This window comes from Giraffa tippelskirchi, chromosome 8, assembly GCF_054371585.1.
Source record: "Giraffa tippelskirchi isolate mGirTip1 chromosome 8, T2T-mGirTip1v1.2.pri, whole genome shotgun sequence".
Taxonomy (NCBI): domain Eukaryota; kingdom Metazoa; phylum Chordata; class Mammalia; order Artiodactyla; family Giraffidae; genus Giraffa; species Giraffa tippelskirchi.
Window position 1 is genome coordinate 21,164,573 of NC_137282.1, and position 17,271 is coordinate 21,181,843.

Below are 17,271 nucleotides of genomic sequence, written 5' to 3' on the forward strand. Positions count from 1 at the left end.
GTTCAGTTCAGTTCAGTTCAGTCCAGTCACTCAGTTGCGTCCGACTCTTTGCGACCCCATGAACCGCACCACGCCAGGCCTCCCTGTCCATTACCAACTCCCTGAGTCCACCCAAACCCATGTCCATCGAGTCAGTGATGCCATCCAGCCAGAGAGATATTAATAAAACTGAGTGTGAAATTGGTAAACTTGCTAAAGTTACCATAGAGAAGACCAACAAACTCAAACCTGATTCTTTGAAGAGACTAATAAACTAGTCAGATCTGAAAGATCTTTAAAAAAAAAAGAGATAATGAATTCACAAATAAATAATATTAGGTATTTTAAAATGGAATATAATTAGTGTCTCAGATGGTAAAGAATCTGCCTGCAATGCAGCAGACCTGGGTTCAGTCCCTGGGTTGGGAAGATTCCCTAGAGAAGGAAATGACTATTGACTCCAGTATTCTTGCCTGGAGAATTTCATGGACAGAGTAGCCTGGTGGACTACAGTCCATGGAGTCCCAAAGAGCTGGACATGACTGAGTGACTAACACTTTCATTTTTTGCATGTTTATATATGTATCAAATTTGCCAGATACACAATCTACAGAAACAGTTTAATTTACTACATTCCAGAAAGAAAATTAGAAAATACAAATTACAAAGTATTCAACTCATAATAACAACAAAAAATAAAAAGTGCTTAGGAATAAATCAATCATAAGGTCAGAGAAACTATGTGAAGAAAAGTATATAAATTTTGTCAATAAACATGAAAGAAAGTAACCATATATGAAGATCTTAAAATTAATGAAGACCATGATTGACTCTGGCATATTTAGAAATTTTATAGATGACAAGTTTGGCATTATAGATAAGCCAGAGAGAGAGAGAGAAAAGCAAAAAGAAAGCTTTAAAATCATTTGGAATGAAAGAAAGTAAGAATATTTATAAATTTTGGAGTGAGAACAGAAATGCCAAAGGAAATGATTAATACACTTGACTGTTAAAACTAAAAATGTCTGGTAGCAAAAGACACAATAAAAATGAAAAGACTGTGGCAGTCTGGAAGTAGATATTCGGAATGCAAAAAATTAACCAAGATTAGTATTCAAAATAGACTTTTGAAGCTACAATCAAAAAGTAAAAGAAAACAACCAAGTAGAAAAATAGAAAAAAGATATGAAAAGGCAATTCATAGAAGAGGAAACACAAACAGCCAATAAATACATGAAAAAATGCTCAGTATCACTAGAAATCAGGAAAATGCAAATTAGAGTCACAAAGAGATACCATTTCTCCGTCTTCAGACTGGGAAAAATCTACATAGTCCAAGAATAACAAACACTAGTGAAGATAGGGAGTGACAGAATTTCTTTTCACAGATGAAGAATAATGCTGGAGAGTAGTTTGCTATTATCTGTAGATACGAGATTGTATATAGTTTGTCTCGGCATTTGCATTTCTCAACTTATACCCTACAGATTAAAAAGATTTGTACAATAAACATCATGGCAGCATCGTGCGTTATAGCAAATGCTGGGAAAATGAAATGTTATCAATAAGAGAATAGTGGGTAAACTGTGGTATGTCTACCAAAAATAATATAAACTTCAGTGAAGAATGAGTCAACGTGAGTTAATATACACTCTTGGATGATTCTCACAAATATTATGTTGAGAGGGAAACAGAAAGCTGTCAAGGAATTTACCAGTCTGCTGTGAGTCACAGAAAGTTTAGTAGCCCTAAAGAGTAGCCCTATATATGATTTAGGATACATATGTATGTAGTAAAGTACAAAGAAATTCTTAATAAGGATAAAAACCAAATACAACATAGGGACAACTCTATGATGGAGGTTGTGCTGTGTGCTTAATTGTTCAGTCACGTCCAACTCTTTGGGACCCCGTGGACCAAAGCTTGCCAGGCTCCTCTGTCCATGGGGATTCTCCAGGCAAAAATACTGGAGTGGGTTGCCATGCCCTCCTCCGGGGGATCTTTCCAACCCAGGGATTGAACCCAGGTCTTCCTCATTGCAGGCAGATTCTTTACCTTCTCAGCCACCAGGGAAACCCATGATGGAGGTTGGGGAATGTCTTTTGGGAGTTAAGAAAGCCTTAATTGTATTTGTAACATGGATGTTGAGTACACATTTGTTGATATTATTTCTTATGCCTTTTTGTGTGTCAGAATGATTTCCTAACTTTTTTCTCCAAAGGATACAGATTGTTAAATAAATCTAGTCTGGTTTGATGCTTTTATGGATGTACAGTTGGCTCTCTGTATCCGTGGGTTCCTCATCCCAAGATTCAATCAACTGCAGATTGAAAATATGTGGAAAAAAATTCCATAAAGTACTAAAAAGCAAAACCTGAATTTGCCCTGCTTCAGGAACTATTTATATAATATTTACATTCTATTTGGTATTATGAGTAATCTAGAGATGGTTTAAAGTATAGAGATGCATGTCATAGATTATATGCAAATACTATGCCATTTCATATATGGGATTTGAACATCCTCAGATTTTGGAATCCAACGGAAGGTGCCCTGGAACCAACCCCCAAAGATGTGGATAGAGAGGAACTCCTGAGTATTTCATTGACTGATTCATTAGTTGACTGAGTGGTAAGTAGGGTCCAGAGTGAGGAAATAACTTAATCAATGATATCTAGCTAGTGAATGACAGAATTAAGACTAGAAACCATGTATCTGACTCAAACTCCAGTGCCTTAATAATTCCTATTGCTAGGCAACAATAGAGAATAAAATGCTTAGCTCCCTTCTGCAATTAGGAGAATTGATTGTGAGAGACAGTTAATTGACCGTTTTAGGGTTACAGAATCAGAAAATAGCCCAGTGGTTTTTCTACACTAATATAGTCAATAAGTACATTTAGCAAAAAAGGTAACTTAATTGGCCATGATTTTTAAATCAGGAAAAGGTTAAACATGATGTGTCAGGATTTCCAGATAAAATGTATATTATCTGAAAATGCCCACTAGCATATTCTGATATATTATTTCCCTCTAGTGGAGAAAAGCTTACAGGGACTATTTCTACCCATGTAATTGAAGAATAATTTCACCTTCAGTTCAGAAAAAATGAACAAATATTTTTGTTGTTATGTATGTATAAAGTAAGTGTGTGTGTGTGTGTGTGTGTGTGTGTGTATGCTTGTCTGAATATAGATTTTCTACGTTGATGGCAGAGAAAGGCATTAGCTATAAATATGCAATTTAAAAGGACAGAGGGTGGCAAATGTATAATGTTCAGTAAAATCTACCTGTCAAGGCAGAAGTCCAGAGGGCCAGAGATTATAGCACGGCTCCGCAGGTAGATGAGAGAATGGATCTCCCGTTGTGTGGATTCATACTTAAAGTTGTCCTGGTGCTTTTCTGTTATTTCATGCATCAAACAATGACCTGGTGACAGAAGACAACTTTTAGGAGTTGAGCAGTTTCACCAAGTTCCCTTTCACTTTGTTAAGTTTTCAGATGTCGCAGATAGTTTTGAATCTTCTTACAAATTCAGGAAAGATAGTCAGATTTGTCTGGATGTCTGAGAGATTTTCTTCCTTCAACTGTATCAGGTGAGCTACCTCCCTTGGTTTGTTTTGATAAATAGGGATTAAGATGGACAGGCAATAACCGCACATGATTTGGGGTTCTTTGAAGCTCTCAGGCAAAATTATAGAGATAGAAGAAATTACATAGGGCTTAGTTAAATTTTTAAAAAATTTAAAATTCCTCCAAGTCAGTAACCCTAGCATGATCTCTAGAATGAATAGAACAAACATGGAAAGCAAATAATCAGTTTGACGGTTGTATTTTACTTTTTCGAAGGACCTCCATACTGTTTTCCATAGTTGTTGCACCAATTTGCATTCCCAGGAACATTGCACAAGTGTTCCCTTTTTGCCACATCCTCAGCAACAGCTGCTATTTCTCGTATTTTTCATCAAGTCCTTTTAACAGATGTGAGGTAATATTTCATGGCAGTTTTGATTTGCATTTCCCTGATGATTAGTTAAGTTTAGCGCCCTTTTATGTATCTGTTGGTCATTTGCGTGTCTTCTTTGGAAAAATGTCACTTCTGAGTGTGTAACAAAATCATTATTTTGAAGGAATATTTCTCACCCCAATGTTTACTGCAGCTTGACTCATAAATCCTAAGAAATGGAAACATCTGTACTTCAACAGATGAAAAGATAAAGGAAATGTTATATATATATAAAACATATATATATTATATATATGCCATAAAAAGGAGGCAATTCTTCCATTTGTGACACCATGTGTGGAACTTAAGAGCATCATGCTAAGTGGAAAAAAGTCAGAATGCAGAAAGACGAATGCTTATGGTCTCTTCCTTTCATGTGCAATCTAAAAAAGTTCAACTCACAGAACAGTGGTTGCCTGTGCTGGGGGGCCAGAAGGCATGGAGGAAGTGGGGAAATGTTGCTCAAAGCATACAAATTTCCACTTATGAGATAAATAAGTTCTGAGGACCGAATGTAGAGCGTGGTGACTATAGTTAAAAATACAGTATTGCATACTTTAAATTTGCTAAGAGAATAGATCTTAAATGTTCTCAGCACACAAACACAAAAAGGTAATGATGTGAGGTGATGGATGTGTAACTAGCTGTTATGTAGTACTGATTTCACAATATATGTATATATCAAATCATCACACTGTACACTTTAAATTTATACAACTTTATTTGGCAATTATACCCCACTATAGCTAGAAAAATATCAATTGGCCCTTAGGTTCTTGCTAGTCTGTAGAGAAAAGCTCCTAGGCTTGGTCCAGTAGAGAAAGTGAAGAGTAATGGTGTAGAAGGATCATGCCAGCAGTAGTTATGACATCACCTGTACTAGAAAGATGAATGGGTCTCTGCCCAAGAAGGACAACCTATAACTTAAGGAGAACATTGGAAATTTACATGTAATAGGTGGTATAAACACAAAGAAAAAAGTAGTCAGAAAATTCCTTGCTTCACTTGCAGGTCCCCCTCCACTGGCCACTGTCTAGGATATGTCTGGAGTCCTATGTATCCTACAGGAAAGGCACCTCAACTTAGAACCAGTATGGAAGCTGTTGACTATATGGGCCTTGAATTAGCAGAAAGATCCAGAGTTATGGATTTAGGAAGCTTCAACATGTGAATGGTCACTGAAACTATAGTTATTGCAGAAATCATGTAAAATTAGAACAAAGAATACAGAAACTTGAAGAAAACATCATTTAAGTTGGGATTATCAAATAGAAACTTTTAAGGAGATAGAAAAGAAAGTGATATTGCAAAAGTTGAGCCAAAGTACAGTTGAGAAACACATGAATAATACTCTCCAGGACTTTGAAGGGCACAAATAATATAAATCTATTGCTACTGGGTTTGGCTTGTAGATGCCAACCAGTGACTTCAGTGGTAGCAGGTTCAGTGGAGTGATGGGCAGTGAGGACTTGTAGGTAGAAGAGGTAGGTTCCTGTTTTGATAAGTAAAATGCTCTCACTGATCATTAAGGTAGGGAGAGTGATAGTGGTTGGAGAACCACAAAAAAGGTTAAGTTTAATAATAGGGATAAGTGTAATAATAGATGTAAGTTTAATAAACCTGCAGAAGAGGTTTGTCAAATAAAGTTTAATGAAGGCATTCATTAGGTGTAAGGAAACCAAGAGAAACTAAGAGAGAGGATGCAAGGGTCCCAGGGAAATAAATATAATGGCATCGAAAGAGAGAGAGAGAGAATTGTGTGAAGAGGGTGACCTGACATTATCTATAACCTTTATGGTTGAGGGATGCTGCCAGTATCCAAGATGATCCTTCAGGGAGGAGGTGATCCTCCAAGAAGATGGTACTCCTCCAGGGAGGCTGTGCTCCTCCAGAGAGACGGTGCTCCCAATTCTCCTCCCTCCTTTTCTTCTCTTGCTAGCGTTCCCCATTCATAAGAAGTCAGAAGGCAAGAAATCTTTTGATGGCATCCATATTGGCCGAAGGAGAAGAATGGAGGGTGGAGCTGAGTGGACAAATAGAACCGCCAACAAACGGAGGGATGGTTTTGTGCCCGAGGTGGACCTGTGCTCTTTTTCTCACTCACGTGTAAAGAGAAGTTTCTCCATTCAAAGAAAACTAATGGAATCAGTCAGCTCTCCAGACAACAGGGATGAAGAATTTGATCTGTAAGACTAGACATATTCCCATGACAATGAAAAATATAAACACATTTCCATTTATAATACTGGAAAAGTTCAAGGAAGTGAACATGCTATGATCCATAGTAAAATGTGCCATAAAAACTGTGCATTAGTAACAACGTGTAGGCTATGATGATGATACTCAATTAAAAAAAAAATAACATGATGTCAGAGTTTTAAAAACCATCCCTTTTTGTTGTTGTTCTGAAAAAATGGAAAGCAAGGAAGCTTGGAGTTTTACCAGGACTGAGTCTTTCACAGTCAACAATTGGCTCTTAAACTTGCGAAATATTTGGAGCATGTGTTTTTCTTTGCTTGTTAGTTTTCCCACACTACAGATTTTTTAGATTTTGCTAAATTAATCCGAGTGCCTGGTTCCTTTCTCCCTCAGCGTCCTAATGCATTTCCTCTGTGGGTCAAGTTCCCTGTCTAAATTAGTACACAATTCTCTTGAAGAAACAACCAAATAAAAAGGAATGATAATGGACCAGCATTTCTCAGCATTATTTAAGACAAACAATTCTAGTATTACTCATTTCAGTTTGTTCATTTAAAAATTATGACAGAGCTGTACGAAAGAATAAAAATCACAGGGTTGTCTGTTTTTGTTTTTGTATGGTAAGCGCACAATGTAAGATGTGCCCCTTTATCAAACAGTTAAGTGTATGATATGGTATTGTTAACCAAGAGGCACCAAGTTGTTTAGGAGATTTCTAGGACTTCACATCTTACACAACTGAAACTTTCTGCCTTTTAACTAATCCCTCCCCGTATTCTCCTTGTCTCAGTCCCTGGAAACTACCATGCTAGTCTCTGCTTTAATAATAAAATAGTAATGATAATAAATTAATAGGGCAGGAGAAAACCTTTGAAGGTGATGGATATGTTTATGGCACAATTGTGGTGATGGTTTCATCCGTGTAACAGTTCAGTTCAGTTCAGTCGCTCAGTTGTGTCCGACTCTTTGCGACCCCATGAATTGCAGCACGCCAGGCCTCTCTGTCCATCACCAACTCCCGGAGTTTACCCAAACCCATGTCCATCGAGTCAGTAATGCCATCCAGCCATCTCATCCTATGTCATCCCCTTCTCCTCCTGCCCCCAATCCTTCCCAGCATCAGGGTCTTTTCCAGTGAGTCAACTCTTCGCATGAGGTGGCCAAAGTACTGGAGTTTCAGCTTCAACATCAGTCCTTCTAATGAACACTCAGGGCTGATCTCCTTTAGGATGGACTGGTTGGATCTCCTTGCTGTTCAAGGGACTCTCAAGAGTCTTCTCCAATACCACAGTTCAAAAGCATCAATTCTTCGGCGCTCAGCTTTCTTCACTGTCCAAATCTCACATCCATACATGACTACTAGAAAAACCATAGCCTTGACTAGACGGACCTTTGTTGGCAAAGTAATGTCTGTGCTTTTTAATATGCTATCTAGGTTGGTCATGATTTTCCTTCCAGAGTAAGCATCTTTGAATTTCAAGGCTGAAATCACCATCAGCAGTGATTTTGGAGCCCAAAAAATAAAGTCAGCCACTGTTTCCACTGTTTCCCCATCTAGTTGCCATGAAGTGATGGGTCCAGATGCCATGATCTTAGTTTTCTGAATGTTGAGCTTTAAGCTAACTTTTTCACTCTCCTCTCTCAGTTTCATCAAGGGGCTGTTTAGTTCTTCTTCACTTTCTGCCATAAGAGTGGTGTCATCTGCATATCTGAGGTTATTGATATTTCTCCCAGCAATCTTGATTCCAGCTTGTGCTTCTTCCAGCCCAGCGTTTCTCATGATGTACTCTACATAGAAGTTAAATAAGCAGGGTGACAATATACAGCCTTGACGTACTCCTTTTCCTATTTGGAACCAGTCTGTTGTTCCATGTCAAGTTCTAACTGTTGCTTCCTGACCTGCATACAGGTTTCTCAAGAGACAGGTCAGATGGTCTGGTATTCCCATCTGTTTCAGAATTTTCCACAGTTTATTGTGATCCACACAGTCAAAGGCTTTGGCATAGTCAATAAAGCAGAAATAGATGTTTTTCTGGAACTCTCTTGCTTTTCGATGATCCAGCGGATGTTGGCAGTTTGATCTCTGGTTCCTCTGCCTTTTCTAAAACCAGCTTGAACATCTGGAAGTTCACAGTTCATGTATTGCTGAAGCCTGGCTTGGAGAATTTTAAGCATTACTTTACTAGCGTGTGAAATGAGTAGAATTGTGCTGTAGTTTGAGCATTCTTTGGCATTGCCTTTCTTTGGGATTGGAATGAAAACTGACCTTTTCCAGTCCTGTGGCCACTGCTGAGTCATCAGTGTATACTTATCTCCAAACTGATCGAGTTGTCTACATTAAATATGTACAACTTTTTATTTGGCAAATATATTTCAAAAAAGCGCCCTTAAAAATGTTCATTTTGAGTTATAAAATCTTAAAGTCACTAATTTGATGTTGTTGCTTTGGTAAGGGAGGTATTTTGCTTGGGGCCATTTAGTAATAAAGCAGGGTTTAGAGGAAAAAGTAAGTAAACTCTTTCGAACGAATTTTGCTGTTTTCCCTCTACCAAGCTTTGTTTGCCTAGTGAAGATAAAGTAGGCAGGAAAGCCTAGGTTGTATGGGGCAAGGAGGGGTGAAATACAGGAGTGTGGAGAAGGAACCCTGGGGAAGTCCACTGGGTTTTATCAGCCAGTGGCTCACTTGACATTATAGAAGAATAGAGCTCTTCTGAAAGTGCAGATCAAGAGATGTGGGGTCTGGACCACAGACTGATCAATCAATAAAAGGCTAAAGTAAACTTCAAGGGGTTTTTTTTTTTTGAAGTGACCAGTGAAGCTGCTTCACCTGTGAATGGCTCTCTTGAGGTTCTTAATTGCTTTTGAGGGATATGGTCTAGGAGTGTGAAGGGGTTTCTAGAACCATTGACTTCTGTCGTAATCTACACGATTATGAGAATTTTCTCTGGGCAGTCTTAGCCCTCAATGTATACTCATCTTTACTTTAATGAAGAATTACAGAATATGTTCATGCTTCTTGAGCTTCATCACTTGCACCCATGTACAGACTCAATAGAGAACATTAGGCAACACTGTTGTTAAACAGGGAAGATGGCTTTGATTTGTTTTACTTCTAATAAACAATGATGTAAAAAAGAATTTGAGCATATTTTTCTTGGTAGTGGATGGAATAGGAATGAATGTTCACTGTTGTCCGGATTAAGTGAAAACTCTTTCTCCAAAACGTCCTACCATGGATGCTTTAGGTCTTGTCTCAGACCAACAACTATGTAATTGTAATACACATCTACACATCTGTAAGAGAACTTCACATCTGTAAGCGAGTCACCAGTCTTACAGGGAACTTAAGGAAATACCTAAAGTTTGTAGTTCATTCAGTCAACTGAGTGCACAGACTATTTGCCAAGAGGATTTGCGGTCTTTCTTATATAGAAGCAAGCAACCAAATTCCTTGGGATCATGGAGCTTACCAACTGGCTGCTTAGTAATACACTAATTGGTGGACTAGTGCTACCTTTTCAGTTTTCCTCGGGAAATTTTTAACTCAAGGATTCCCAACACAATTGACACATAAAGAGATCAGTTCTTAACTGCCTGAACGATAGTGCAGAAGTGCCTTCTGTTGAAAAGTCCCCACTTGTTTATAATTGGCATTGGATGTAGGAAAAGCATTTCTTTGTTATTCTTACATCCCACTTTGGAAGTGTTTTCCTTCGAATCTGGAGTCTATCCTGAACTTAAAGATGTTAACTTAAGTATCAACTGTAATTCCATAAAAAGCTTCAGGGACAGATCCTTCTGGAGCTGTTGCATTTAAAAAAAAAAAATTTTATTTTACTTTTACCCTGGTGGTTCAGATGGTAAAAAATCTGCCAGCAGTGTAGGAAACCCAGGTTCGACCCCCGGTTCAGGAAAATCCCCTGGAGAAGGACATGGCTACCCACTCCAGTATTCTTGCCTAGAGAATTCCATGGACAGAGGAGCCTGGTGGGCTATAGTCCATGGAGTCACAAAGAGACAGACACAACAGAGCAGCCAACACACACACACACACACACACACACACGCACACACACAGATACACACTTTCTGGCTGCACTGTGAGGCATGTGGGATCTTAGTTCTCCAAGCAGGGATTGAACCTGTGCCCCGTGCATTGGAAGGGCATTAGCCATTGGGCCACCAGGGAAGTCCTGGACGTATTGCATTTTTAAAGTAACTTTTCAAGATGAAGACAACCTTTTTTTTTAACCTTTCAAAATGACAAGGAACAAAGCAAGGCGATCTTTTGACGGGCGGTGTGTGGTAGATATTTTTGGTTTAAGGACCTGCCTTAGTTAATGTATCATCAAATAGCTCAGAATTAGCAGGAAACTTCTCCCAGTGTTCACTTTGTTTTGATGTTACTGAGTCTGTAACATCAAATCAGTAAATCTTTTGTACTCCTGCCATATTTGAATGCCATTAAGAGTGCCATTGGCATTTTTCAAAGGCTAGTAGAAACTGTAGCCAGGTAATAAACAAGCTAATGACTCTTCATTTTAATTAACAATGAAGGGGTTCCTAAAACTGAGGATTTTGATTTTCAACACTCAAGTCCCTCTAACTCTTCCCTTCCTTCTCAAGTTTGTCCTTAGAAACTTAGTTGAATATCAGGATTTAGTAAAGATTTTGGGCAAAAATCATTCCAAGTAGGAAGTCTCTTTGGCATTACAAAGCAATAGTATTTATTAACAGTAATTTTTATTTTTATAAATGCGAGATCATGTGAGTTTATAAGACAGAGTTGTCTATTTGTTAAAGTGAGATTCTTCATGCTCTCCCATGACAAGAGGCACAAGGCTAATAATTTATCTGTTTACTCTCTGCTTTTACTTTGAAAACGGTAACTCTTCCAGCACTGATTTATGTATGTGTCAAATGTGATTTCTGGTAAATATTTACATATTGTATACACAGAAACTTCAACTTTCAGAGTACCAGTAATCTATTAACATAAAGATATATTCATATTTTTTATAATGTGAAATCCCACAAATCCACATTAAATTAAAACAAAAACCAGGCTGAATTAACATGTCTCAGTTTTAGAAAATGTTTCAAGGAAGCCAGTCTTATTACTTCCACACACATATGCCTTATAGGGATACAGTTGTTACTGGTCAAAGTCTTGAGATTATGTAGTTTAATAAACAGGTAGGAATGAGCTAGAGTTAATATCCATTCAGAATATTAAAATAATTCAAGAAAAAATTATAAAATAAGGTGTTGTCAGCAGTTCAAGTCCTGCTTTGAAAATGTATGTTCTCTCATGATCAAAGCTATGGGAGCTTTAAGCTTGAGAACATCACTTCCCAGAAAATCATGCATTGTAAAATGTGGGATTTTCAGTTTTTTCTCAATTTGTTGATTTTCAACTGGATGACACTTTTATATGTTTACAACTATTGTTTGGAACTCTTAAAACTTCATACAAAACCATTTTGTTTATTTGCATCAATTCCTTGGACGGCTTCACAAACTGAAATGTTTGTGATACCTAGGAGTATATTATATTAGCACATCTCAAGTTGTATTTATGCTAAACCTGAACTTTCACAACTCTTTATACATACATTCCCGTGTGGCAGAAGAAAAGATAGTATAGGCTTTAGATAAGTATCTTGATAGGAAGAGAGTGTTCTGCTCCTTTCCCTGTTCAGTTCAGTTGCTCAGTTGTGTCCGACTCTTTGCGACCCCATGGACTGCAGCACGCCAGGCTTCCCTGTCCAACACCAACTCCTGGAGCTTTCTCAAACTCATGTCCATTGAGTCAGTGATGCCATCCAACCATCTGACCCTCTGTTGTCCCCTTCTTTTCCTGCCTTCAATCTTTCCCAGCATCAGGGTCTTTTCTAATGAGTCAGTTTTTTGCATCAGGTGTCCAACGTATTGGAGTTTCAGCTTCTGCATCAGTCCTTCCAAAGAATATTCAGGAGTTATTTCCTCTAGGATGGACTGGTTGGATCTCCTTGCTGTCCAAGGGACTCTCAAGAGTCTCCTCCAACACCACAGCTCTGAAAAATTCCATGGACTGTATAGTCCACAGGGTCACAAAGAGTTGGATATGACTAAACTGTTGGAAACTATTTTTTCAGCCTGAAACTATGAATTTGACTATGTGACTTGGTTTGTTCACTAGAGGCCGGTGGAAGTGGCAACAGGTCTGTGCTGAACCCAAGACTCTAGAGTCCTAGAGTGCATCTCCTTGCTCTTCTACGTGTCTGCCGTCACTTTAGGGACACATCTGGGCTGGTTTGCTGGAGGCTGAGAAGTGCCCGAGGCAAGTCAGTGGGGGCCAATCCAGGTAAGCAGATCTGCTGGCTCATCCCCAGTGAAATAAGAAGCCCAACCTTCAGACACGGAGCTGCTTAGGGACACCCAGCTGATTTCAGCCATTTGAACATTAACCGCTCATTGTTATACACTACTGATATTTTGCTTTTTGCTGTTAACTGATAGGAAAATTCATTCCATTGGAAACAGAAAAGTTTATGAAGTGTTTTTTAAAATAGAGGCCTTCCACCTCTGTCAGAATCATTTTAGTGTGCATTTTGGAATGTAGATGCCTAGGTTACATCTCACTAAATCAGAATCCTTGGGAAGAGGTATCTGAAAATAGACATATGGCCCAGTAATGATTATAATGTATTTTTGCAACCATAGACTTTACTGGCAAAAACACTTAAAGCAGATGAATTGAGTCCTGGGTCAATATTTGCAGTGATCTAAGTTTCTTGATAGCTTTATAAGAAAGTTATTTTCAGTCTCTTTCTTTCCTGCTTAAAAGTGTATGGTAAGTTCTAGCTTTTATAATCTTATGTATAAACTCAAGATAGTCTTCGATCAATTTACATGTTTGTTTGTTTTTTTCCTTTTTCTTTTGGGATTCATTAAAACTATTTGGATCATGTAACTAAAGAGTCAAGAAACAGATCTTTAGGTATACAGCAATATCCAAATGATTAAGCAATATCTTTAAAGATATATCTCTATCTTGCAGCTGTATTTATTTCTCTCTGTGGTCTTTCACTTTTAGGTTAGTTATTTCCAAGCAATTCCAAAACTAGTGTCTAACATCTCTGGGCTTCTATCCTACTTGCTTAGTAATCTCAGTAAATACCCATTCCCGTATTCTTGCCTGGAGAATTCCATGGACAGTATAGTCCATGTGGTTGCAAAGAGTCAGACGTGACTGAGCGATTAACACTCAGTAAATACGTTGGTCCTCTTTTCCTAATTCAGCAAATGTTTTACAGATAAGGCTTATTGTTCTAATTTAAATCAAGTGCTCATTCCTTGTAACTGATGACTAAAAGGATGGGATAACTTTCAAGCATGCACCCCATTTCCAATCTTTGGGGATAAACTTTGGGTCCCAACAAAATCATATGGATTGAAAATGAGATGGATGAGGTTAACTAAAAGAAATTCAAACTGTTACATCAGAAACTGGGGGAACACATAAAAGGAGATCAAAACCAACAGGTATCATCCATAATTTAACATATTTATTATTCGTGGCTTTCTCAATAAACTTTAAGGGTATACATATTTTTAAAAGCCTCATGTATGATTGCTCTGGGGAAGAGAATAAGGAAAACCACAAAAATATTATGAAGTTGAGTTCAAGCCCTAAAGATCAAGTCAAGCCAAAGCACAGAAGGATGCTCAGGTGTGTCAAACTCTCTGTGGCCCCATAGATGTATCCCACCAGGTTCCTCTGTCCATGGAACTTTTAAGGCAAGAATACTGGAGCAGGTTGCCATTTTCTATTCCAGGGGATCTTCCCGACCCAGGAATCAAACCCGTGACTTTTATGTCTCCTGAATTAGAAGATGAATTCTTTACCACTAGCACCACCTGGGAAGCCCTCAAGCCCTAAGGATACTTACTATCAACACAAAATCTGATTCAGTTAAAAAATGATATTTTTAACTGAATATCAGTTTCTAACAATATTCCTGCCCTCAAAGGATTCTTATCAAGTACTTAGAGAAAATTCTCATTTTTAAAGACACTAATGAAAATAACCTCTTTGGAATATAAAACTATCCTGATAAATGAATACTCTGAATTTGTAACATGGACATAAGATACAACAACCCATACCACTTAAATATCTATTTTAGTGAAAATAAGGATGTATCTAAGAATTAGATTTAAGTTTGTTCCATTGGTTGCATATTCCAGATGTTTACATTTATTGCTTGCTGGTTAATAAATACAGATTTGGAATTAACTGACAAATTTGCTGTTCACATTTCATTCTAGATTTATGGCTATGTGTGCCCAATTTGCCTTCCTGGAATACTATGTAATTCTTTTATTCCACAAGGCAGAAATATCCACCAGATGGTATAAGTACACACACATAAAGCCCAGATGTCAATATTTTCAATACTTCATTTTTAATGTGTGTTGGATGAACACAAGCATGCATTATGTACTGGTTAGCATTCAATAGCATTCAAATTTTGTGGGAAAAGTTGAGAATGTTGCCTGCTATAATATTCTCTGTCCATATGAAATCATGGAAAATGAGATAGGATGGTATATAGGTAAAATCTTTTTGCCTGAAATATATTAGAGATAATTATAAATACTGAATTAAGGTACAAAAACTCATCTGTGGAAGTGCAACAGTAAGATGACTGTACTTAACAAAACATATGTGGAAAGATTTGGGAGGCTCAACAGAACTTCATGGGATGCCTTTTGAAATAATAGAAGTTAATGTGATGACGAGGAAGATAAATTCAGGAGATGACAAGTCTTCTTCCAGTATGCCCTAGCATGAAAACACATGGGGAATTTTGTAAAGTTCTAGGCAATAAGCACTACATGGACAATGACAAATAGGAATTCACCCAGAAAATAATAGCTGTGTCATATGGGGAATGCTTATTACAAATGGAACTATTTAAGTTGGAGCAAAGACAACTTAGAAGAGATAAAGCACTATCGCAAGCCTGCCACATGGAAGTATTTGTGAAAATAATAGAGGGTGAATTTCTCATTAACATAAACTATAACATCCTAACATTAGCATCAATTCAATTCAAAATGGATCTTTTCTTGGAGGGTTGTAAGTTTCCAGCCCTAGGGATGTTCATGCAGACCTGAAACCGAAAAGTCAGATAGCAGGTGTTCTATCAATATTTTGGACTGAATATGTGAAAATAGGGAAGATAGCTTAAATTTATTGAGCACCTACTTTGTTCCTGTCTGAAAACAGTTATATAATTTATTCAATAATTGCTTCCACTGCAAATATTGTCTTCAATTTACTGATTACACAGCTGAAGCCCGGAAACCAACTTAACAAAGATCATAAAACAAGTGGAGACCCAGAATTCCTCTAAAGACCTTTTTGGCTCCAGTCTATGCATGGTCTATCTAGGTTGGGTTTTTTTTTTAAGAATCAAGATTGTATAATCCATTGGTAAATATAGATAATATTGGGGTGGAGACTGTTGAAATGCAGATAAATGAGCATGTTACAAAATATTAGTTACCTGTAAATAGATAAACCTGTCAATCAAACCTATCAGGAAGCTTATTTCTGCTGAGGGGAGACAGAAAACAAAACAAGATTATTTTAGATAGGGTTAAGCACTATAAAGGGGGCTTCCCAGGTGGATCAGTGGTAAAGAATCCTTCTGCAATGCAGGGGACACAGGTTTGATTCTTGGGTTGGAAAGATCCCCTGGAGAAGGAAATGGCAACCTACTCCAGTATTCTTGCCTGGAGAATCCCATGGGTGGAGAGCCTGGCAGGCTACAGTCCATTGAGTCACAAAAGAGTTGGACAGGACTTATCAACTAAACAACAACAACAACAACAAAGCACTGTAAAGATCTTTACATGAGGTGGTCAGTAAGACCTCTTTGAAGAGGTGAGATATATCTGAGGCCTAAGTAATGAGAAGGAGTCAGGTTGCAAGCATCCATGGGGAAAGAGTTCCAGGCTGAAGTAACAGAAAACCATGAGGTAAACATAAGCTACAAAAAACACAACAAACAAACAAAAAGCCTCTATTATAAAAACTTGGTGAATACCAGAGATAATTCATGACATGACGTCAGATAGAAGGTCAGACACCAGATAGACCTTCTGATATGCCCAGGTGTCTAGATACAATTCATCCAGTGGAAAACCTTACATGATGTGGATCACATGCTTAAAGTTGTTTAGTATTAGCTGGGGAGGATATTTTCAGTATTGACAAGAGTAGAAGCAAAGAAATGATTATGAAAAATATTGCAGAAAAATGAGAAAGTAATGGTGGCTAACAGTAGAAATGAGACAAATGGATCATTTCCAGCTTATAAAGTCAACTTTACTGAGGTATAATCTACATAAAATAAAATATACAGTTATGAAGTTTGCTGAGTTTTGACACATATATGTACTCTAGCTACATTTTTGAGGGAGCATCAGGAAGTACTGGGGCTTCCAGGTAGCTCAGGGGTAAAGAATCCACCTGCCAATGCAGAAGATGCAGATACGATCCCTGAGTCAGCAAGATCCCCTGGAGAAGGAAGTGGCAACCCACTCTAGTATTCTTGCTTGGAGAATTCCATGGACAGAGGAGCCTGGTGAGCTGCAGTCCCTGGGGTTGCCAAGGGTCAGATACGATTTAGAGACTGAGCAGGAAATATTGAAGTATCTTGGATAATCAAAATACAATTTTTTAAAATAAAAATGAAGTCTTGGAAAATATATTGAGGTTAAAGTTCCAGAGTATAGGGCAAAGAGACTAGATATATTGACAGAAAAGATAAAAGGCACAGAGGAGCACTGTGATCTAAAACTATGAAGAGATTTTTAAAACATGAACAATATAACTGATAAGAAATGATATTCTATATGGTTTCATGAGGGAAAATCCAAGTACCTCTGAAAGGAACAAAACTCAGGCAATATTAGTCTCATCAGCAGAACTAATTGTTCATAGACAATGCAACAATGCCTTTAAAATTCTGAAGAGAAAAATTTTAGAAAAAATTCAATACCCAGGCAAACTACTAATCAAATACAAGAGTA

General features: G+C 37.7%; 1 protein-coding gene across 7 annotated transcripts in view; it reads left to right on the forward strand.

Annotated features, from left to right (window-relative positions):
* C8H8orf48 (chromosome 8 C8orf48 homolog) overlaps positions 1 to 17,271 on the forward strand; it is a 269,196-nt gene that overhangs the window by 38,737 nt on the left and 213,188 nt on the right. For 4 of the 7 annotated variants that reach the window (XM_081520959.1, XM_081520955.1, XM_081520956.1 and 1 more), the window contains exon 2: positions 12,365 to 12,529. The exons of 2 other annotated variants lie outside the window; for them this stretch is intronic. Coding sequence is in view for 4 of the 5 variants with exons in the window: in XM_081520955.1 (XP_081377081.1) it covers positions 12,365 to 12,419 (55 nt within the window). In the remaining variant the exon portion in view is untranslated. Of the gene's footprint in view, positions 1 to 12,364; positions 12,530 to 14,003; positions 14,466 to 17,271 lie in introns of those variants that run through there. One more of the 7 variants, XM_081520957.1, reaches the window with a different exon arrangement.